The sequence below is a fragment of the Lineus longissimus genome, chromosome 15 (genome assembly GCF_910592395.1).
Source record: "Lineus longissimus chromosome 15, tnLinLong1.2, whole genome shotgun sequence".
NCBI lineage: Eukaryota > Metazoa > Nemertea > Pilidiophora > Heteronemertea > Lineidae > Lineus > Lineus longissimus.
In genome coordinates, this window is record NC_088322.1 from 12,330,777 (window position 1) to 12,354,289 (window position 23,513).

At 41.1% G+C, this 23,513-nt stretch overlaps 1 protein-coding gene across 9 annotated transcripts in view; it reads left to right on the plus strand.

The window, feature by feature from the left end:
- Positions 1 to 23,513, plus strand: part of LOC135499298 (oxysterol-binding protein-related protein 3-like) — a 36,460-nt gene that overhangs the window by 9,348 nt on the left and 3,599 nt on the right. For 3 of the 9 annotated variants that reach the window (XM_064789988.1, XM_064789989.1, XM_064789994.1), the window contains 15 exons: positions 9,072 to 9,302; positions 9,518 to 9,571; positions 10,062 to 10,175; positions 12,329 to 12,482; positions 13,022 to 13,189; positions 13,429 to 13,529; positions 15,298 to 15,423; positions 15,970 to 16,035; positions 19,500 to 19,695; positions 19,878 to 20,017; positions 20,445 to 20,564; positions 20,853 to 20,978; positions 21,350 to 21,413; positions 22,717 to 22,892; positions 23,034 to 23,246. In XM_064789988.1, the coding sequence (XP_064646058.1) occupies positions 9,072 to 9,302; positions 9,518 to 9,571; positions 10,062 to 10,175; positions 12,329 to 12,482; positions 13,022 to 13,189; positions 13,429 to 13,529; positions 15,298 to 15,423; positions 15,970 to 16,035; positions 19,500 to 19,695; positions 19,878 to 20,017; positions 20,445 to 20,564; positions 20,853 to 20,978; positions 21,350 to 21,413; positions 22,717 to 22,892; positions 23,034 to 23,246 (2,049 nt within the window). Of the gene's footprint in view, positions 1 to 3,325; positions 3,926 to 3,966; positions 4,927 to 9,071; positions 9,303 to 9,517; positions 9,572 to 10,061; positions 10,176 to 12,328; positions 12,483 to 13,021; positions 13,190 to 13,428; positions 13,530 to 15,297; positions 15,424 to 15,969; positions 16,036 to 17,260; positions 17,288 to 19,499; positions 19,696 to 19,877; positions 20,018 to 20,444; positions 20,565 to 20,852; positions 20,979 to 21,349; positions 21,414 to 22,716; positions 22,893 to 23,033; positions 23,247 to 23,513 lie in introns of those variants that run through there. The other 6 variants (XM_064789996.1, XM_064789995.1, XM_064789990.1 and 3 more) reach the window with 6 other exon arrangements.

The following is a 23,513-nucleotide window of genomic DNA, read 5'->3' on the forward strand; positions in this document are numbered from 1 at the left end:
GTCATGCTAAGGGGCAGGGACAGGTCATAAAAACTCATGCAGCCCTATCCCATGTCTTGAACATGTTGAAAGATTTACCTACAGAAATCTTTGACATTGATGCCTATCTTTCTTATAGTGCCATCAAATTCCACCATATCCAAGACCTGGGAGTGGAACCCTTTTATATTATGCTGGCATTTCTCTCCGGTGTTTCACAACTTTGCGCGTGACTTTTACGAGACCTAATCTGGTCGGCTTAGCCATTTTGTACAGACTTACATTGATTTACAGTCATGAAAAAGTGTACACAGCTATGTCACCTTGCTTGTGAACTCTGTCTGGGAAAGGATTTGAAAGATTAGTGTTTTTAACGAGACATGGGCCTAGCAAATATCCTAGAGATTATGATAGGGTGTTCTCCAACTTTTCACAGTTTGATACAGTGCCAGTGGGGCTTTGAATTGGTGTCATGATGGTGAGGTCCATGAATTAGAAATTTGACCCAGTGGTATGAAACTTTGACTCGGTGGTGGTAGGTTGGCGACTAAAAGTAGAAGAGGACACTGCTGGGTATTTGGTATCTCAAAGGAGGTGCTTTTTCACTATTTGTATGTGTATAAGAAATTGTGACAAAATGCCGTCAGAACTCGGGCGAAATTGAGTCATAATGTTAGAAGAACCAAGTGACAGTCAAGTCCAATACCAGTCCCAGAGCGTTTAAAGTTCTGTCGTCTGATTTTATGGTGCACAACAGCTTGCCATTGTTTTGTTACATTACACAGGTCAAACGTATGATGTTGGCCTTCAAGTCAAACATGTGTGATGGAGGTGGTTGGATCGATGGACATTGTTTCATCTTTTGTCTGTTCTCATCAATAGCGAGAATGGTGTGACAGCTTTGATATCACCATCCTCAAATAGCAGGCTTTCTGAAGAGAGTGCATAATGCAGGTTGAAAATAGTTTTGTAGTTCTCGAATCTTCATTATGATATCGATAGTTAGACAAACAAATCAGAAAACAATGAATCCCTTCTTGATACAGATGTGCAATTGTGACCACAAAGAGGTTTAGTTCCCGTTGTGATTTGTAGATGGAACCACTAGCACAACCATAGAAAACAGTGGACAATCTGGTGTAATTATCTCTGACCTTGTCCTTTGAAACATTTTAATGTTTTGACTCATTTTATTTTAAGCATGTTGATAAGGCACCAAATTCACACGATCACACACCGAATGGGATTAGTGTTTATACCAGAACAATATTATAAAGAAGGCACAAAATAATAGCTGTGTGAATGTTGACTCATTATTGATAAACAATTTTAAGGTTATTTCAAGCAAATACTACACCTACATAATTGCTTTAGATTGATAAAAAGGCATTTGGATGGTAGTTTGGGTTCAATCAGATCCCCTTTTGTTGTCAGTTTTGGAATCGAAAAGTTAGAGATCAAGAAATGCTGTAACAAACATTGCTTGTGACCTTTGATAAGTTTAATAGTGTGTTGTACAGTAGAGACTCTATCAAGGATGCCCTCGGGACTGACTAGTACTCTCCTCACAATGTAATGGAGAGGTGTCGAGAGGTCAAATTGAATTGAAGCAACCAAGTTTGGGACCAAAACTAATGTCCTTATCAGAGAGGGTGTCCTTATACATGCTTCCCGAAATTGGTGGCTTGCATTGGAACTAACTTTTTCCCCCTTGTCCGTCATTAAAGGCATTCAAGTGTGTTGGTCAACCATGACTATCTCCTTTGTCCCTCCACCATAAGGCCTAGTTTCCCCTTATGACATCACTATTTCGGACACTCAGCGCCCCATTTCTGGAAAGGTGTATAGAGAGTTGTCAGGAGGCACATTATACTCTAATCGTGCCCGAGGCCACATTTTTAGAAGAGCAGTAATCTGCTCTAGTCTGAATTTGATTGCTATTAAACATAGTATCATCGACCTCCTGAATAGTCTGAGCTGTCTATTCTCAAAGTACTAACTACATGTATATATATGGACATCCACTACACTTCCAGTCATCTAAATAATCCATTAAGATCCCCTGAGAGAGACTCGATCATTGATTTATCGACTCTCAAAGTTCCCACGTCATCTAGCAGGTCTAAAGATGGTGTTACTTGAGACACGCGCTAGTCTGGAGAATCTGGCTTAAGTAGGGGAGATATTCGATGGTGGTGCAATAATGTAGTGTCAGATTCGGAACCTGAACATCTTGGCTTGATACCCGGTCCTGGCATCACTTGCGGCCATGGGAACTTCCTTTTCCTTCAATCGCTTTCTTGTAACTGGTGTCTAGGCAGATGTTATAAGCAAATGACCCTCTCTCTGATGGACTCCATCCTGCCCGGCCAAATACGAGTTGCAGCCAATACTGTCATCATATCAATGTTCCCAGCTGATGAAGTATTCCTTCCACTCCAGAAACAGGAACCATTTTGTGTTATAACACGCTACAATTTCATATTGATTTTGGTATCACAGTTTGCTGTTGGCATCTGGCCTTGAGGTGGTGGTACAAAATGTACTTTGAGATTGGTGAAGTGCCAATGCATAGCTATGGCAAAGCAATCTCCTGTTTAATGATCGTAATAATGTTTCATTTGGATGATGCTGTGTGGCTTTTATTTGGATGTTTATAGTTGCTGGCCTTTGATTTGGATTTGACCCTCAATTGGATGGTGCTGCATGGCTTTCACTTGGATTGTGCTGCCCTTCATTTGGAAATTGAATGTTCCTAGCCGTCTTCTGTTTTTCCTTCAGCCATTCTCCCTGTTGCCTGGTTCCCGCTACCTGTGTGTTTGATGTGAGACTCCACATAAACCATAGCCTACCCAGGAGCTGCTCGAATGTCAGACTTTCAGGCCTCTTGTTGTTGGACACCTATCACCCATCCACTATCCATGTCCATGAGACTCCACATGAACCATAGCCTACCCAGGAGCTGCTCGAATGTCAGACTTTCAGGCCTCTTGTTGTGGGACACCTATCACCCATCCACTATCCATGTCCATGATGTCAGAGTGCACCAATATAGATTAATGTCATTCTAACAATGGTTTCCGGGATTATTCTAGTGATATTACCAGTGGTTATGGTAGAACAGCAAGTGTTCATTTAAAAACTTCATACTGTCATGAATGCAGTACAATGGCATGTGCACAGATCCACATGAATTTTTGCATATTGTGTTTATGAGAATTTTTGCATATCATTCGATCAGTGTAGTAGCCGCAGCTTGTTTGTAAAGATCAGGATGAAACATGTATAGTTATAGGGTACAGTATAAAAAGCTTTTATTCATATTTATTATGTACATGATCGGTGTGGTGAGTTCTTTCAAGGTCTGACGTGTGGGATTTGATGAAATGGTTGAACCAACCATTTGATGAATAGGTCAAACAAGTCTGTGGTTGCTTGCAATTTTCTTTTCATGTTTCAAATGAAAGGAATTTTGAAGAAAAAAAATCAAGTTTAGCTGCTGTGTGGTCAATATCGGAAAATCATATTTCTCCTCTTTGGGAGTAGTGTCTACAAGTGTTTTGCATTTCTATCCTTGTTGTAGGGGGCTATGGCCTCGCTGTCACTCAGCTGTGTCACACCACCTCATTCATACTCATGAAACCAGCCGTGTCCAAGGTCTGCTTCAATATCATGTGCCAATAGCATGCACTGCACATGACATACTTGTAACACAAGGACACATGGTTCATAGCTCTGTTGTTCATCAAGCTCAGAACAAAATTTCCATGTAATGAATATTTACGAAATTTGCATTCCATGAGTTTTTTGTTCATGTACATGTAGCTGCACGTTATTGGTTCAGTGGTTCAGTGGTTCAGTGGTTTGTGTTTGTTATGGTGTGATGAAAGAATTGGTGAAATTTTGCTGTTGAAAATCAAGAATGCCAGTACAGCCTCACTCAAAGGTAATGTTGAAGTGTAGTTTCCTCTCCCTCCCTGCATGGAAATATTTTGAAGATTTGCTCAGTGGTGAGTTTTTTTGGAGTCGAGTGTGTGCAATGATAGCTCCTCCGGTGAGGTCTTTGGCATTGTTTGGACGTCACGGGAAGGATCCAGAGGGCGGATTTCTGCTCATCCGAGAGTCCTTAGAAAGACCATTCTCCTCTCAATACAGTATTGGCCTACCTGTTGCTCCCCTCCATGAAATCAGGTCACCCACTCATCTTTGAGATCCGAGTTCATATTTAATAGTGCACCAGATCTAACAGTTCTTTCTGACAAATCAAAGTCGCTATAGTGGTTACCTTTGTCAGTCGATCTTGCTTCGATTCATCCTCCTCCCCACTTCCTCTCGATATACGATTGCGTAGGTCGGTCTAAAGTAAAGGCCCGATAATTCCAATTATTTGTTTCTTCTGCGTATGCGAGCTTCAGTCATGGACCACGTGTATATGTTCTGCGCTGATATCTCCTTACTGGCTGGCAACCTCAACATCAATATCTCTTGTGACTCCCACTTGGCATCGCTCCGTCGATAGCCATAGCATCATCCAAGCAGCTGATTTCTAGCATCAGGAGCATAGGAGGCTGACAACAGGAATATTTCAATAGCTCCTGTACGCTTGGGTGTTACTTGCCAGCTTTGGCTTGCAGAATTCTACTATCTTGTCGGTGATTTGTACAGAGATGTTCGACAGTGTTCAGCAGTCTGCCATGAAATCATGGATTTAATGTGGATGGTGATTGCATGTACCAAGTTCTGTTGGGCAACATTTATCACATAGGATTTTGCCAGACTTGAATAGAACTATGGGATATACTAAATTTTAATGGAATATACTGAATCTGATACTAGCCTGATGGATTATACTGGACTTCTACAATCTTCTTGATATTCAATGTACATGTTGAATCTAATGGATTACACATAGGCATGGAGAGATACCAGCGGCAGTTTAAATATCTGGTTTGTATACCTTTATCTAGCAACATCACGTTAGTTTCATTAATAATATTGTTTTGGAAGTCTTTGGATTCTTATTACTCATGCCTGTTTTTAGAATGCACTCGTAATGTTGCTTGATAGTATATGGGTGTATGTTTGACTGTGCTAACAATATTCTACCAGAAACTTCACTCGATTGATCTTCAGTCACATATGAGCGTGGGTGGATCATCCCCTAATACTAAATTCCAATCACATCATTCCCATCCTTTGTTGAGGCCATGACATGACTGTATGTGTGCCCTTTTAACATGATCAAATTGGCAAATAGTGGCTTTTAATCCCCTACAGTACAATTGGATTTTGTGTCGACTACTCAAGTTCAGCTATTAAACAACATTGCCTTGAATCACTGATGCATGTATATGTACATGTACATCAACCTTCATGGCTAAAATTTTACAATAGTCATTTGTCAGAGTAGCCACCCAAATGGCTCGCCCCTTCAAATTTAGCATCCAAAAAGCACTGGGTTACCCGGTTGTTCAGCTCAGATAGTGGCAGGAATAAGTCTATTAGTCACCCTCTCTGCCTAATTTAATATCATCTTGACATATTTCAAGGGTTAACGCCCAAGAATTGATCTGCTCAAACATGTCAGACCAAATGCCGCGTGAGACAGCGATGGTTCTTCAATATGTCCTTGTTGGCCTCATTGCCACTCACAATTGCAACTTGGCCAAGGCCAAAGGAGCTTTGCCTCCCCTCAGCCTCAAATTCTAGACCTGTTGTGTAATTTCTATCTATACATGCGTCTGCTGCTTTCGTATCTTCTTCTTCTTAAGCATTTGCGAGAACTTCTCCAGAAAGTCTGACACTCAGTGCCACTTGTCTCAGTAGTCACTTTCCTGTGCCGAAAGTCATAGTCCAACTGAGGCGATTTGATAATGAGGCATGCATGTCCTAATTCCCCACAGCCCCCTTGGCCAATCGCTGAATCTTTTCTGGTACCCTTACCCAGTTGGACAGAATTGATTACACAAACCATTTGTTTCCCTTCCAAGACCCATGTCAATCCACATGGCAGCACAAGCGGTTTGCCTAAACGATGATTTTCCCCTCACTTCACTTGCTAGTCACGGAACCAACTACCCCTAACCTTTAGCTCAGCGAAATCCCATCTGATCCCTGCAGTGAACCATACGTGGTCGATTGCATGACAATCTGTGTTGGACAAATTGTCCACGAACCGCTCAGACCAGCTTGTTAACATGGCGCTCTGTTTTATGAATTTCACCGCCACTGAGTGTTCAATTTTCCGTAGACTTGTGTCCATATATCTAGAACTGATATTCGAGTGTGATCTCCTAGCAACCATATTGAGGGAGGAGTTTTGGCCATAACCTGCTGCCATGCAGGACTAGCATTACATGTACCAGGATGGATTGAGAAGACCGACAACAGACAGTCACCTGAGCAGGACTGTCGACTTTAGATTGAGATGGCAGAAAAAGATGAAATATGACATTATGAAGGTCACCACAACACTTGGTGCCTACTCAAAACATAAAAAAACCACTAATTTCTGCTGCCACTATGAAGCATGAATAGCCTCTTGTGGCCAAGCCGGATTATCCCAATACCGGAATAATAGAGTGTTGCACCAGCGATGTTGTGTTATCAATAACCTTGGTTTCTGATTGTGCGGAAATGGCATAAGTCACCAGCAGGAATAGAACAGGTGAAAGGATGTGGGATGAGACGCTAGAAAGATGGGCGAGATTTGTCTAATGTGTCTTGATCAGGGACAGGTTTTTCCTGGCCTTCTGGAAAGACGGAAGACGCAGCAAGGTGGCTGGATCATGTTTGATTGGCAGCAACCTGTGATTATCATTGCGGAGTGACAAAAAGAAGGCTTTTCTGCTGATACCTGTATCATCACAGTGACATTCAACTGTTGGGAGACTTTTGCAGCATGCAATTGATATCGCCACTGATGAAGAAGTGTGCAATAGCCTTCAGGACCAAGAAATAGATTCTAAATCAGCCAATTCAAATTCAAATGGCCGCCATTCTCGAAGATGGCTGTTAACTGATAAAAATGCCACACTGCTCAAGGCTGAAGTAATAATGTCAGAGGAGTCGAATCGAAGCGTTGATTGGATCAGAACAAGGACCTGTCAATCACTGCCAATCAAACCATCAATATTTTGTTTAATTAGTACCCAATTACTAGGAGGTGTTAATTCTAGGTCGATCGATATATATTGGTACCATAGCGTGGCCACTGGAAATGAGGACGGAACAGTTGTGGAAGGATTTTCAATAGCGGAGGCGGTGATGAGAGTTGTTTCAAAAGATCAGAGGGCGAGTATCGTCAAACCGATGTTCATTTCACATGTCATATCAATCCAATAATTGCAGGAGTTCTTGCCGCAGGCGGTGTGTGATTTGATCACCGATTTCAAACGCGTGGATTACTGAAAGTGCGTTGATCTTATTGAAGTTGGTTTGAGATAAAAACTAAACTTGAGGCAAGAGCGATTTGTTGTTTCAGTGGGTCTAACATCAAAGGGGGCTTCAAAGCTGGTGCCCGAATGTGTGGCATACATGTAACCTGAATATTTCTCTTGTAAACAAAACTGGGAATTCTAAAATATATCTGATCGCCTGAAGATGAAACTTCATCACATGTAGATCATGTTTTACCACGGGGTTCATCAAATTGGTGCTGTGTGCCTAATAAAAGATGCAAAATCTATACTTGCCTCTGAAATCTGACACTTTGGATACATGCCATCTCATATTCTCTGCCCTCCCCCAAGTATGACAAAAATCAATTTCTTGGTCAATATAGAAAATATTAATGTCATGTCTTTTTGCATTTGGAGAGGAGCCAGCTAATATTGATGTGCTTGCATGATGGTCAATTTTCAGAAGAACTCTTTTAACCATGTTTTTAATTTGACCTGGCAGAAATAGGACATTCCCCCTCAGAGCGAATCCTCTGAGACAACAACAACTTCCTCCAAAAGTCTTCTCATCACATCCATCTGGGATAGACTCAACAATCACAAGGCAGCCATTGCGTGGACGATATTATGCAAATATTCGCTTCATTAGTGTCGATCCATACAAATCCTACTGGAATCTCATCATGGTGCTGAGGCCAGATTCGATCATTTTCTAGCTGGTGTCTGTCGCGAGGATACAAATTCGAATCGATGATCAATGCGATCAGGCTAGGACCGTGATCAATGTGTAGCTTCATGTTGGGTAGAAATGCAGTGGATGTATGTGTAGGTCTGGTGGGGAGAAGCCGTGTGGTGGGGAGAAGCCGTTGGGCAGGAGATGACGCACTAGTGAAAACCCAAGCCTTTTAAATTCCAACCAACGAAAGAACGCCATGGAGCACTAGGAAAAGTTCAGGAAAATAGTTGTGAAGAAGTTCAGTGGCAAATTTGGTATTCAGCGCACAACCTCATGATATCCCAATTGGCTGGCGGTCCAAAACTCTAAGATATATCGACCCTGACTCCCATGACCAAGTGAATCTGGGGAATATGCTACATTAGGCGGTATGGCATGATCCTGCCAGATTCATTGTAGGAGCGCATGCATTATTTATCTCCGCTCCATTCTACAGAAAAGTATTTCGTTGTTTTGTCTGAAGTTTTGTTATTGCACTGCCTTGAAACAACTTAGATAGAGAGCAATTTACCTAATACGCTCGATAAAAATAGTGGCGTCATCTGGGAAAATGATCAAAAAGACCATCCGAATAAACTGCCTGCAGCCATACACCATGGGAAATGATCGACTTTATCAATGCAGGAAAGATGGCTCCCAATAGGAAAATGCTGGCTGGAATATTGTCTATTAGCCTTATTGGAAAGAGGTTACCAGCTGGCCCCGAACTTTTGACCTTCTGTTCACAATGCAGACTGCCTTATAACCACTAGGCCATTGGAATTGATAACATGCCATCTGAAATGATATTCGGTACAGTTTTGATTCAATTTACATTGCGGGCAGCACTGAGCATGAAAAAAGTGAAAAAAAGGCCTGTTTTTAACGGCATGTTTACGCAGGACTCTTCTCCTAAAGGTTTCATTAAACGAAACTTGCCATCCAATCTTATGTTTATGAATCTTCTGTCTTTGCAGGAGGGGAGCGATGAGACATCATCGGTCGACAGCCAGCCGTGCGACAGCACTTCGCTCGACCAATTCCCGACACGCCAGGAGCGTAAGAAACACGTCAAACACCAGAAATCGTACACGGAATGGGAGATCATGGAGGGGTTGAAAGACGGCCAGAAGTGTGAGGCCAAGCCGCTGAGGCATGATGGGTATATGTTGAAACGGCGGAAATGGCCAATGAAAGGTTGGCACAAGGTGAGCGCTGAGGGTAATCATCGCCTTCTTCTTCTGCATTTGTTCTATGTATGGCTTCTGCTAGAAGTCTGAGAAGGCAGGGAAGTGCAAATTGGTAGCCGCCCTGTCTTGCTGAGTTCTGGACAATGCGGTCAACGTGTTAAAAAGAGTTGGTGCAAAAATGTGCTCAGAGAAAAAGGGCAGAAGGGTCGTAATACTCTGGTTTTGTCTTTCAGAGGTACTTTGTGCTGGAATCCGGTGTCCTGACATATGCAAAGTCGCCCAGTGATGTAAGTATGGAGAACACCTTCTTTGCCTTTAGATTTATTTCTCATGTAGATGAACTGACATTTAGGATTCTGCGCTGCATGCATGTTGTGACTAGCGTTGCATTGTTGGTGTGGACAATAGAATAAGTCCTGCAAAGCCTATTAGTTCTGACTTATGTTCTGAGCCGGTGTTTGTGTTGCCATCATATTTAGCACTTCATGTATATTGCTATTTGTAAACCGTAGCTGAAAACGGAGAAAATCGTAACAATGTAGTCCACTCATTGACAGAAGGCTGCGTAATGTTCGTTGATCAAAATGAAGTTACATCAACATCGTTATGCAACAATCACTCTTTGCATACATGTTGCTATGTTATAACGTTTTGAATACATGGAATGTGTTCAGAATGGGTTACATGTTTGCGCAAACAACATCTGACTGACTTGGCATGCTCGCCTCTATTTTGCTATGAAAGTAATAAAGTGATAATCAATACCTTCCTTTGCAGATTCTAAAGGGTCGTCTTCATGGCTCCATAGACATTGGTCTGTCCGTCATTGCATTTAAAAAAGCTGGTCGGCGGATAGACATTGATGCAGAGGAGCTTATTTATCATATCAAGGTACGGAAAACAGTCAAACCTCTCTATTAAGGACACCCTCGTGACTGACATAAGCTGTCCATAATAAAGAGGTGTCTTGATTAGAGAGTTCAAATTGAATGGAAACAACTAATCTGGTACCAATACTTGTATCCTTAATAGAGAGGGTGTCCTTATTAGAAAGGTACCCACTTATGGAGTATCTTCAGGGGGAAAAATACAGAATCACCTAAAATTATATCTATTACTCGTGGCCTACATAACCAGTTGTATTGGTCATTGATCTACATTATCGATGGCTAGCTCCAAAAAATACTCAACTTGATATAGCCTATATCAAGTCTGTAGTAGACTAAGGCAAAATGTATCTCAAGTGGTGTTTGGCAAGAAAGTGATTTGTTCTGTATTGAAAACTACATGTATGTGTACGTGTTTGGCAGTAAAAGAGTTAACAGACCAAATACAGTGTATGGTAGTTTCACCTGCAATATGACTGAGTAAACGCAAATGATGAATGCTATGTCTGTGTCGCTTGTCATTTACTGATAGACATTGATGCAGAGGAGCTTATTTATCATATCAAGGTACGGAAAACAGTCGAACCTCAGTAGAACCTTGTGTTTGGCAAGAATGTGATTTGTTCTGTATTAAAAACTACATGTATGTGTACGTGTTTGGCAGTAAAAGAGTTAAGAGACCAAATACAGTGTATGGTAGTTTCACCTGCAACCAAAACTAGGCGCTTGTTGCATCTGAACTTGACAGGTTGATACGGACTTGTTGTTCATTTCCCTATTGTAGACCTTTTGTTAAATCTATTACAAACTGATTTGGTCACATTCAACAAAAGGTCTACAATAGGGAAATGAACAACAAGTCCGTATCAACCTGGCAAGTTCAGATGCGACAAGCGCCTAGTTTTGGTAGAGCGAGTCACAAATGATGAATGCTATGTCTGTGTCGCTTGTCATTTACTTCCACCATCTCCACGCTACCATAATCTCATTTGGGCAAAAACGATGATGATCTGGAGATCAAACATGAACAAACTAATAAGCATCGCCGAGCGAGACGAGGAATATGAAACACAAACCGACAAGTAATCACTCATATGATTAGTTGTTTCATGTGTTGACATTGCGTGATGGGGCATGTACATGTAACTGTTTGTATATACAGTAGAACCTCTCTATAAAGGACACCCCCCGGACTGACAAGTGCTGTCCTTAATAGAGAGGTGCCCTGATTAGAGAGGTAAAATTGAATGGAAATAACCAATTTGGGACCAAAAGTAGTGTCCTTAATAGAGAGGTTGTCCTTATTAGAGAGGTGTCCGCTAAGAGAGGTTTTACTGTATCATGGCCATACGGTGCTGGAACCTAACAAAACCAATCAGTAACAGAAGAGTACCTGCAACGTTAACCTCATTATGTCTGTGCTCTAATGGTAGTGTAAACAGTGAGACATTGATTGACTCCAATTTCTACCTGAGGAACGAGTGCCAATCAATACAGAGAAAGATTCAAAGGGGAGCTGGCCTCAAGAAACTCTTTTGTTAAACCATTTCAAGTACAGTAGAACCTCTCCCTCGGGACTGACAAATGCTGTCCTTAATAGAGAGGTGTCCTGATTGGAGGGAACAGAAAGGAGATAAATGGCTGCTGTACCAAAAGGGTTAACTGCAATGTCCCTTTATATCGGCAGGATGCTCGAATGCATCCTGAAGGTTCGCATATGATGGTCTGTTCGCCCATCATGATTATTTATGGCTGTCCAGGGACATGTCGAAATCATTACAAAATCATTGAGTGGGTCGGGGAATTAATTAGCAAATGGCAATTAACGAATAGGGCGTGAATCAAATCCCCCTGTCATCAGTTAGCGCTATATGAAACATGATGGACGGCTGCTGCTAATTGAAATTCTGTTTGAATTCTTGGAATTAACTGTATTAAGGTTCCTTAAGGATTTATGAGCCCATCGGAAAGTTAATGCCAAAAATTGGTGATATGGCTTTGGGAAATATGTGAAGGTCACACTGAGGGTAGAACAGTGGAGTAAATGTATTGTGTACTTGTAACAAAACCCAATGGTAATGAACAAACCACCATTATGAAATATATTAAGTTCTCTCAAAATAAAAGATACATGTACATTTCATCGTTTCATTTTAGGTGAAGAACACTGCGCTATTCGAAGAATGGGTGCAGAAGTTAAAACATCACCGATTGTATCGTCAGCATGAGATTGCGTTTGGAACAAAAGATGCGCCGAAACTGACCGATATCCAGTCGCCGGTCGATGACCAATTGCCACCATTTCCACCAGGTTAGTATAAGTTTCTGTTCTGTGGTAGTTGTGGAGATTATTGTTGAGGGTCAGGCAAAGACAGTAAGATAATTGCTGCATCTCAAAATCAGATATACATCCTTGTCGCAATAAGTGCTAAAACTGTACAAAAACCTATGAAAGACCTCAGTCAGTACCACACAAAAAATGATTTAAATGCAGCCTTATTAGACTGGCATCTGCTGAAGGTACTTCTACATCTCTGAAGTAGTCACAGTGGTATATAATGCACATGACATCACCTGCATAAAATCCATGCACTTTCGGCAGTATAGATTTTCCGCATTTGTGTATCGCACGGCACAGAGTCGCTGTCGGTGCGAAAACACGATGGATCTACCTAATATTCACGTTCACCTCAAGCTTGCAGTCTTGCAAGTCCTTGATCATATTGACCATTGTGAGTACGGGGTAAATTCGAGCCTATTTCAGTGTCCCAATTTTTGGTATCCAAATATCATTGCATGTAGTTAAATCTAACATTTGTCTTAAGGTTTGACAATATTTGTATATTTCAGTTCCCGAGACTGTGCGTGGGGAGCTTGCCAGGACATTCAGCCTCACAAGGGATACGCGTAGCACGAGCTTTAAGACGATGCGTAGCGGCAGTTTCGTGGGGACCGGCACCGGTGGCCGCGTGACAGCATGGCTGCTGGATTCTGCTGGTATTCAGCGCTGCAATAAAGGTGAGGACGAATATCTCCACGTTGGAAGTGTTGATCATTTACCAACTTGATGGGATTAAAACCCATATTGTTGCCATGGTGACATTTTCTGTCCAGTATCTTGTGATCTGAAGCAATCTTGTCAAGTTATGACATTGCCTACAACAAATTTGACAGTGATTTTTATCTGCCATTTCCAATTTAACTTGTCACGTGAAACTTTTACAGTAGAGCACTTCTCAAATGCTGTTTCTTTTCAGATTTGTCGTCAGCCCAGACGAAAATATTTGAATTAACTCAGCTCTATGAGCAACTTCAGAGCTTCCCTCCAACCACAGTCAATAGTGACCAATCGTCAGAGGTAAGAATATATCCTCTCCAACACATCACTAGGTGGTGACTACTACTGCCAGCAGGTTTTAGTTGTGACCCGGAGTTCCTTGAGTGACCTTATGATATCGCCTGTACCAGCAGCTAGCTTTTTGGTCAGGGAGGGCAAAACACCTCTTCTTTATTAGCCCTTGCGAGTCAAAAAAGTTGTGTGAAAAACACATTTTTTGTGACTTTTTTTTGGCATTTGCCCCCTCTCCCTCGGCCATGGCCCTGTGCACCCTGAAAGTTGGTTGCCCTGCCACAAAGCCTCCTGATCAATGAAGCGGGGAGGTGAGCTCCCCTATGACATGCATGATGAAAGAGGAACCAACTTTTCCCATAAGGTGAGGTAGTCCCCATTCTTTGCAATATTATAGATTGCCAAGTGCATGAAATGCCCTTTGGTGTACTGACAATCTAATTTAGGATCAATCTTAAATAACATACACTCTTGCTTGAGCTCTTTCAGTGTTTATTCCTAATTAACTTAACCTGTCACGTTTAAAATCCAATCAATTATCCAAGACAACGGATTCTATCAGCCAGGTGCGCTGGAGAGTTCTCTGACAAAAAGATGGAATTTTTCATTGATTTTTTTGTACTTGACTCTCCTAGCCTACTGCGGAGAGAAATATTTCTGTGCCCTATTGAAGTAAACTTCCAGGTGACATGAATCAGAAGCATATTTCCTAGGAAGTGACGTCAGTGTTGATCACGAGTGGTAATTGAGTTGGAAGCACATGTGGTGTTGTTGCCTTGATATATTGGTCACATTTCAGTCGATATTTCTCTGAATCTGAGAACTGAGTTCATGTTCCGAAAACCTGAACTTTTAGTGCCATTGAACTGCACATTAGCCACGGACAAGTACACAGCCATACAACTGATTGTAGCTCAGGGGGATCCAGGAGCAAGAAAATGAGGGGTGTGCATGGACTGAATTCTCATTAAGACTTCTGATGTGTTCCAAAGTTTCATGGTCAAGTTTTTCACGAATTTGGGAGGGAGGGGGTGTGCATCAGGTGTGCACCCCCCCCCCCCCCCCCCCCCACCCCAGATCTGTCTCTGCAGTTTGTGTTTTTCTCAGCAGTGGTTCTCGAAATTTGCGGCAGAAAGCCAAACAACCAAGTCTCCGTGAACAGTGATCAGTGTGTGTCACACATACTTTCTAGCCAGACCATCTAATCACCAGACTGCATCACAAATTCTCCCCAACCTCTCCTATATTGAATTGCTCCCGACGCCCTGATAAGCGGGTAGACATGTCAAGGTACATGTATGGCGTCTACCCGTGTGTACAAATTGCGGCAAACGGCCCGAGGAGGAAATCGATCACGTTTGATTTGATTATAAGAGGACGTATGTGATTGATGAGAGTGGTCTCTTACTATCGTGATTCATCGTACTCTTTTTGGGAATGTCATAGAGAGTATGATTCTCTTCTTGATGTTGCCTTGGGCGGTTGTGGTCATAATCTCACATACCTGACTGGAAGTGTGTGGCTATGTACTTCTAGGGAATGCCAAAAACCCATTATAGCTTTGATCTCATACTGGGACTCTTTTATCGCAAAACAGCTCGTGTGATGAAGATGACAGCCCAATTGGGTTTCAGAAGTGGTGATAGTTACTATCGCGATATGCAGTCATCAAATTAGGTGTGATCTTTTGCTCCAAATCCTCATCTCTCTAACATGTAACGTCTAATATTTAACCAAAGTTTGATGACATCTGTTTCTAACCTTCTAACCTTCACAGCTAAGCGATAATAGTTCACCCAGGAAAGACAGCAAGGACCGCGGAGCACGTAAGATTTCATCATTCAAGAAAGGTATCAAAAGAGATAAAAAAACAAGTCAGATCGATCCACATACACGCATATCAGTAAGTACAGGTCAATGTTGTTTTCTTTGATCAAGGTTTCCTAGCTTTCAGGTTATCCAGCTTTGCTTTATTTGATTTGCATGTTGCTGCATTTCTACTTGTGTATTACATTATAAACTGTAACCATTTATTTGCTGGCGCTTCCACAGATCTTCTTATGTCCCTTGCCCAGATAGCCTCATACTTTAAAATCCCCTCCTAATCCATGCATGTGCGCAGTGGTCCTTTTCAATTTCCATAAACCAGGAAGTTTTCGTGGGTTATTATCACAAGTCAAAATTTCGTCATTGAGTACGAACTCTAAACCTCAAAAATTCACGTCTCTTTATTTTTGCGATTCACTGGTTATACGAACATGTGCATCAGATTTTGCCCGCTGTGTACCGTCATGCCTCTGACCTCAAACATGATTGTATAAAAAGATCTAACAATCACCCCCCCCCCATCCCCACCTTTCCGCTGTTTTCTTCCATACCTGCCTTTGTTTATTTACGTGCTTCTTATTGGTGTATTTAGTCAGTTGGTGCTTGCTTCGTATATTTGTAGAAAAAAGATCGCAAGGCACAACGTCAGCATCGGAAACATCATAGTTTCCATTTGCATCGGGTTTCAGTGAGTATAAATGCAAGTGTGAACGCGTATATCATACCCTCCCGCCACTAGGGATTGACACCTTTTGGTTTTGATGTCAGTTCTTTAACCATCAGACATCGACACCTTAAAGGGAACTGAAACCGCCAAGCCAGTTCGTATGACCTCGTTTTCATTTCCCGCGTATCGGGTGATCAGAACGAGGCATGAATGAAACATGGCGCCTAGCTGTCAATCATTGAGTGACGTCACTACTATGGAATTTACTACGAAAACTCATGAATGAAAGATCGCAGGACTCACGTGATTCTCACATGATTCTCAATAATAACAAATTGAACTGCTCATGCTCGGGCACTGGGGGCGGAGCTACAAATCTGAACTTGAATAGGAAGTTGGAAGTTTGACTTTCTCGGGCGGTGAAAGTCGAAAAGTTGAATAAATCGCTCGGCGGTTCCAGTTCCCTTTAATAAGAAACCCTTTAAAGAACTGACAAGGTAAATTTGGCGGTGCTTGTCTGTCTTTGAGGGGGGAGGGTATATGATACATTTTGATGCTTGTTTGCACAATAGACTGAACTGCCCTATTTTCTGGTTTGAAATTAATATATTTCAGTGTGCACTTATTCATGTGAATACTTGCGAGATTTATTTAATGAGAACACATTGAATATTCATTTGAATGTCCGATGTAGATGCCTGTGCAAATTGAATGTTCAGTTGAATAACAGATAGATGCTTGTTCACATATGGAATGTTCAATTGAACATTAGATTGATGCTTGACTGTTCACGCAATGTTCAGTTGAATGTAAGATGGGTTGCTTGTGCACATGGTGAATGTTCCATTGAAAATATCAGCTATGCTTGTACATGTACATGTACATGTACATGTGTACTAAAGATTCAGTTGAACATCAGGTAGTTGCTTGTGCACACATTGAATATTCAATTGAACATCAGGTAGTTGCTTGTGCACTTATTGAATATTCAATTGAACATCATAGTTGCTTGTGCACGTATTGAATATTAAAATCTCAGGGATCCTGTAGCCTTTTCTGAGTGAAAATTTGATCTTTCATCGGATTTTTTCTTTCAAATACTACGACAATAAGGCTTGCACAGTTTGATTTTACTGTCAATATGCTCAAACTTTGAAACATATGCTGACTTGCTTTGAAATTCTTACCATTTTCGATAACACTAGCAACGCAAACAGTCTAATTCTAATATTCTATACTTTTCAAGATTCTAAAAGGCCTATTTTCACATCGGGTAAATTGAATTTCATACAATTATCCGCCGCTGTCCTACTATAAACTGATTGCTTGAATTCAAATTTTGAAATTTCTCTCCTCTTGATATTTTTGAATTTGAATTCTTTCAAACTACACTTTCTGCGCTGGCAAGACTTACAAACTCGACTGATATCTGGAACTTCATGGCTGCATAATCATCGACTGTTCTCTTGCCCTGAACCAGGTTCGTTTATGATCGTGTTCCGCCGTTACAGTGCCAGTGAACACAATCCTGAGACAGCATTCTCTTGATGCGGTGGCGATGTTCCAAGTGATATGATACGGGCCTGGTTGTCCACAACAAGTTTTGTCACTAGGCTGGTGTTAACTTACTCTAGGCATTGGGTGATATGAATAAAGACTAGCAAATGCTTTTATCTAAAACTCCATGTACATTTACACTAGGCCTTTCTGTACAAAATTGAAGTAAAAGCATTTGCTAGTCTTTATTCATATCACCCATTATCTCTTTCAGCAAGAATGGATACTTGCTCTCAGTTAAGTCCATTAGACTAAATGCCAAGTTAAGCTCAGCAAGTGTTAGTGGCACAACTTGAACTACCCTGGTACTGGTGCAGTGTAGAATTTGTGAAGTTTTGCCCGTGTATTCTACAGTTCTAACGTCTATAGAAAATTCTGCTTTACCTACAATTATCTTTGCAGAGATGAAGCATGGCATGAATTATATGATTTCAGCTTCTTTGAAATCTATCAAAGATGCCCTATTATAAAATATCACTCTGAAATTCTATATTTTAGCATGATGGAAATTTCTAACTCATGATATGCTCAATCTTAATGCGGCATCTGTTCATTTTCACTTCTTCGACTTAATCGAACCACTCTTCCTATCTTTGTTGTATTCAAACTTTGCAAATTTGTTATCAAATTCATCCTAATTTCACACCTTTGAAATCCTAATCGCATGATGCTCATCATTTTCTTCCGGAAATGAGGTCATTCTGTTGTCTTCATACCAATCAGGTTTCTCGTCATCAGATATTATGCAAACTCTAGTTTGCCAAAGCTGCTTTGCATGATATGTTCTCTTCAAACCTATGAATGAGTGTATATTTCAGGAGAGGTCATGAATTCTTTCTTCAATTCTTCAAGAAGATAAGAAAAATACGATATCAGGAAAAAATTGTACTGTTTTGAAACCGCATACAATGTATACATTGTAAGAATACTGAAGAAAGGTGAAATTTTCATAAATGCAATGCAAAACTTCCAACTCTTATATGCATTTCTAAAAACCATTTTGTTTCGGAAGCAAACATGATACATGTATTTAGTCTACGACAAATTGAAAAGCAGGGAACTTTTATCCTTTGCAGAAATTTCATAGCTGGTATTAACTTGGCTAGAGGAGATTCTTTATTACATGTATTCCCGACAAATATCATGATGATAATCATTAGACATTTACACCAAGCCTGGAGCCACTTTGAAATAGGAAAAAGACGATTCGATTCTGTCATTTAATTACGGTATCAACAGACTGTCACGCTGAGGATCTAGACTTACCCGTTGGCTAATCTGGCAAATGCGATTTGAAAAAAACACTGTCTGATAAAGATGCTGCCTGAGGATACGTATATCAAGATTAAAGTGCTTTAAGTCCGAGTTGTCAGTGAACAAGGTGTGATTACAGATTTCCTGAAGTGGGAAAATTCTTTTTGAAGAAAAAATGTTTTTGTTGAAAATTCTGTAAATTCATATAGCATGTTTACATCTATCCTTCAGTGCTTAGAATAAAGCATACCATCAGGACTCAAGTTTTCTGTCTTGCACCAATTTGGTGCCAGTCTGTAAATCACATCATCGATAAAATCCTTATATTCTGTATTCTACATTTACATTTTACATGTATGTAAAGGGATGGAGACCATGAGGGTCAGGATGGATGTAACAGCCCCTTCAAGCAGACCTTTTATACTCCCCATTGGTGTTCAGACATCCTTTTTTGGCTATGCAGATTTTTCAGCAAAACGTCCCGACTCTTAACTGTGAAGGCCTGTTAACGAATGCCTATTGGGGCTAAGTCCTAACGATAGTCTGCTCCTTAACAGAAAATCATGAAAGACACCAAGGGAATAATTTGGCCCTCACCAGAAACACTTGAGGAGAGCAAATGAAAAGTGCTTCCATCTATCAAACGAATCACTAACTGTTTCTCCTTCTTCCAGTTGCCAGCCTCGTTCCCAGACAACAGCGTGCTACATATCAGTTCTTCAACCTCAAATCTGTTGAGTTATGATGCGGACGCAAAGAATCGGCCGGCAAGCATGTCGGACTACACTTCCTTGCTGAATCGCTCATCTCAAGACTTACGGAGTCAGGAAAATGGCTTCAGGGAGGAGTTTTTGTCGGTCGCAAAAGATGGTGTGTACTTGTGATTCAATGTTGGAACTTGAACTTGAAATTTCCAAGTATCTACTGAATATAGGTCAGCTATGCTGTTATGGAGACTGATTTACAAGTACAAAATGCCATACTGTGTATGACCTGGCTGGCATATCGGTGGCCATCATGACAAAGAATTAACAATTCATCTTGTCTTTCAGTCCAAGAAACACTGAAGTCCCTAGTTCGCACCCTGAGTACCGAGCGAGAAAGATTAAAGGGACTATTAGAGCAGGAATCCATGCCAAACTTTCAGGGAAATGCAGCCTACGTTTACAGCCTTAAGACTGCTCTCAGTGATGTAAGTTTCATGTGCCTTATTAGATAATTAGGTATCATTAGGTAATTAGGTATAACATCTGGTAATTAGATAACATCCAAATGGAGAGTAGATTGTGAGGGAGTCTTCTTCCCTGGCCAAAGTCGGAGTCACTTTGTCGATAACCCCAATGGGCACCAAGCAGGAATGAATGCAGAGAGTCCATTCTACCGAACCAAAGCCAGGACTAAGTGGCACTCCCGGATGTCTTCTTTTTTGTGTGTACTTTACTTCTATGGCTTTTCTACAGAACCAGGCCTGTGTCTCTAATAAATCTGGCAGTCAACTGTTGTTCCTCCCTTGATCCCCAGAGCTTTGTTTCCATTGACGCACCGTCGGCCAAGTGGCCAGTCTCTTGGTACTAGTCCCGGGTGCTGAAATTCACAGTAATATACGTATCTCTTTTCAGACACTCAAACAGAACCAAGAACTCCGTTCCCGACTGAACAAGATCCATTCAGATTCAAATATCTCCGACATCCCCCCACCACCGTCACCACCAGGCACGATGCCATCAGATATGGACATGGTATGTAAACACTTGAAGTAAAGTAACCCCCACAAGGCCATGTTGATGTTGAACCATTGTGTTCAAAAGAAAACCAATACCTCCTACAATGAATGAAATCCCCTGCTAAAAGACAAGCTGACTATTAAGGTATGGAAAACAGAAAACGAAGGTTACAAACCCCAGACTGATAGCATCACCCAGCTAGACGGGAAGCAACTGGTGACAATCTGCGAAATCCACAGAACTAAAACGCCTACAAAATTTAGCGGTCCAGTATTATCATCTTGTTTGTCATCGATCTTACAGCCCCACCCACTACTCCGGCACTCCTTCTCAGCTGAAAGCACATCAATGTCCGAGTTCTTCGATGCTGCTGAATCGCTACAATCGATCGAGTCGATGGAGTCAAGTCCATCTACGTCAGATGAGGAGGTGAGTCTCGTCATGTTTATATCAAAGTGTATCAAAGACCATTGTAAAGTTGATGAGCAAAACCAACTGTTCTTTCTCTTTGAACCAGTTATGCTGCTGTCTCACTTTTGTCACTAGCTTTTTCATTAAAGTTCAGACACTTTAGTTTATGTGATTTTATAACATTTGCTCACAATTCCTGAAAAGCTCACCTAAAGATTGCGATGACTTGTAATCAGAGGTGACATTGCACAATTTTGTGATACCACGTGATTCACGATGTTACTTTTCACACTAAAGGCACGTTTTCTAGCCTAAGTCAGTTGACTCATGACATGTGACAACATGAGTCATGAATAACTCCGGCCTAAAAACGCATGTTCATTTTTCAGAATACTGATGATGAGATATCTGAAGAATCAGAAGACTTTGACACGGAGTACACTCCTGTCCAATGTAGGTTATCAAACAGTTTCCTTTTTCTTTGCTACATGTGTTGTCAGAATAAGTAGTACAGTGTAGTTTCCTTAAAGTGCTATTTCCTGTGAAAACATGTACACAAATTCGAGAGAATTAAGGCATTTGCTAATGTTGAGATCTTTTCCAATCATCATTCAGTTGCTGCAGTTCAAAATGTCCTCACTGCGAGTGGCTGGAATGATATTTAAATGCGTAATCAGTTGCTCGTTTACTTTTATTTCATCTGAGAAGCCTCCTCCTTAACAGATATTGATGATTGGGATGTCCTGTTGTGTGTTGCCAGATATGGCTTATGTTTTGAGTAGATTTGTCATGTGACTTAGGGCCTAGCATTTAAATTGTTCCCTTGTGTTCCAACTGTGGAGAAAAGCAGATGTCATGAGCGTTCATGTAAATGGCACTATATTTAGGCAAGGCATGTGTTGACATTTTGAAATTTGCACTTCTTGGTCGCTTGAGGAAAAAAGCACTTTCGAAGTAAATTACTCAGGGTCATTGAAGTGTTGGAAAGTGGAAAGACCTTCATGGTTGGCAGACTGTCTTTCTTGGAAAGAATGAGCAATGATCCTAAAAATAGATTATGGTTATAGTTTATAGAGCAGTGTTGTAATTTGTAAATGATGGGTGTGCATGTTCTGATGTACAGTAAGGCTATTTGTAGAAATTACACAGTAAAAGTGGGTAAAATGCCATGCAAGCCCACACCTTGTAGGTCTATTATGTCATACACTAAGGTGTTACCTCCTGTGAAAAACGTTTAAATGACGTTATTATATGCTGTGTGCACTAATAGGCCTACCTGTATTGATTCACCGAATGGGTGTGAATATACATGTTTCTTGCAAAAACGTTGTGTAACTTTGGAGAGAAAGCATTGACATGGCCAAGTGACATAAGTATGATGTGTATTATACCCCATGATATCCCAACTCCTGACATCATTAACGTGACGTAAATTGGCTTTTTGTCTTCGGCCTATATATTTTATGACATTTGGTGAGTGCAACTTTACCATGCAGAATGAATTGTGTCTGTGATTTGGAATTGTAATGTGTGCTTTTTCTGTAAATTTGGGAAAAATTTGAGGTATGGGTTGTCAGAATGAAGGTGAGTTTGGTAAAGTGCAAGATCTTTTTTTGGGGGGGAGGCCGGGGGGAAGGAAAAGGTATATGTAATAAGTAATGGTTATGCAAATCTAAAATAGTAAGTATCTAGAACGAATGAGAAGTTGTCCATCGATCATCACTTGTATGATTGTAAAATCTGTTTTTGTTTTCAGTGGAGAATGACTTCCTGGGCGGAATGAACTCGACCGGCCGCCGTGCTCAACTCCCCGCCCCAAAACCGGACATTGGCGACTTCAGCCTATGGAGTTTATTGCGTAAAAATATCGGGAAGGATCTCTCCAAAATCAGCATGCCTGTCACACTGAATGAGCCAATCAACATGCTGCAGGTGAGTTCACAGGTCAATCCCAGTTTAAAGTGAACTTGGTGAAGTGATCTTTCATTGTTAAACATCGCACCCATTCTGTTGAATGACAAAATGATTTTAAAACACTATTTCTCAAACAAGCTTATATTTTTCTCTCCACAGAAAGTGTGTGAAGAGCTCGAATATAGCGAGTTGTTGGACAAAGCTGCTGAGTGCAACGACCCATTTGAGCGAATGGTCCAGGTGGCAGCATTCTCAGTGAGTGGGTACGCGGCATCTTTCACGAGAGCCGGACAGAAGCCGTTCAACCCGGTTCTCGGAGAGACGTACGAAAACATTCGAGAGGACAAAGGTTGGAGGTTCATCTCCGAACAAGTAAGTCGGTTTACGCAATACAGTAGAACCTCTCTATTAAGGACACCCTCGGCACTGACAAGTGCTGTTCTTGAGGTGTCCTGATTAGAGAGGTAAAATTGAATGGAAAAAACCAATTTGAGACCAACTAGTGTCCTTAATAGAGAGGTGTCAGCTAAGGGAGGTTTCACTGTATTAGGAATCAGTCTCTGAGGTTGGGCTTACATAGAAATCACATTGTCACATGTCATTTGTCATATAAAGCATGTTCGTTAATCTGTTGTGCAA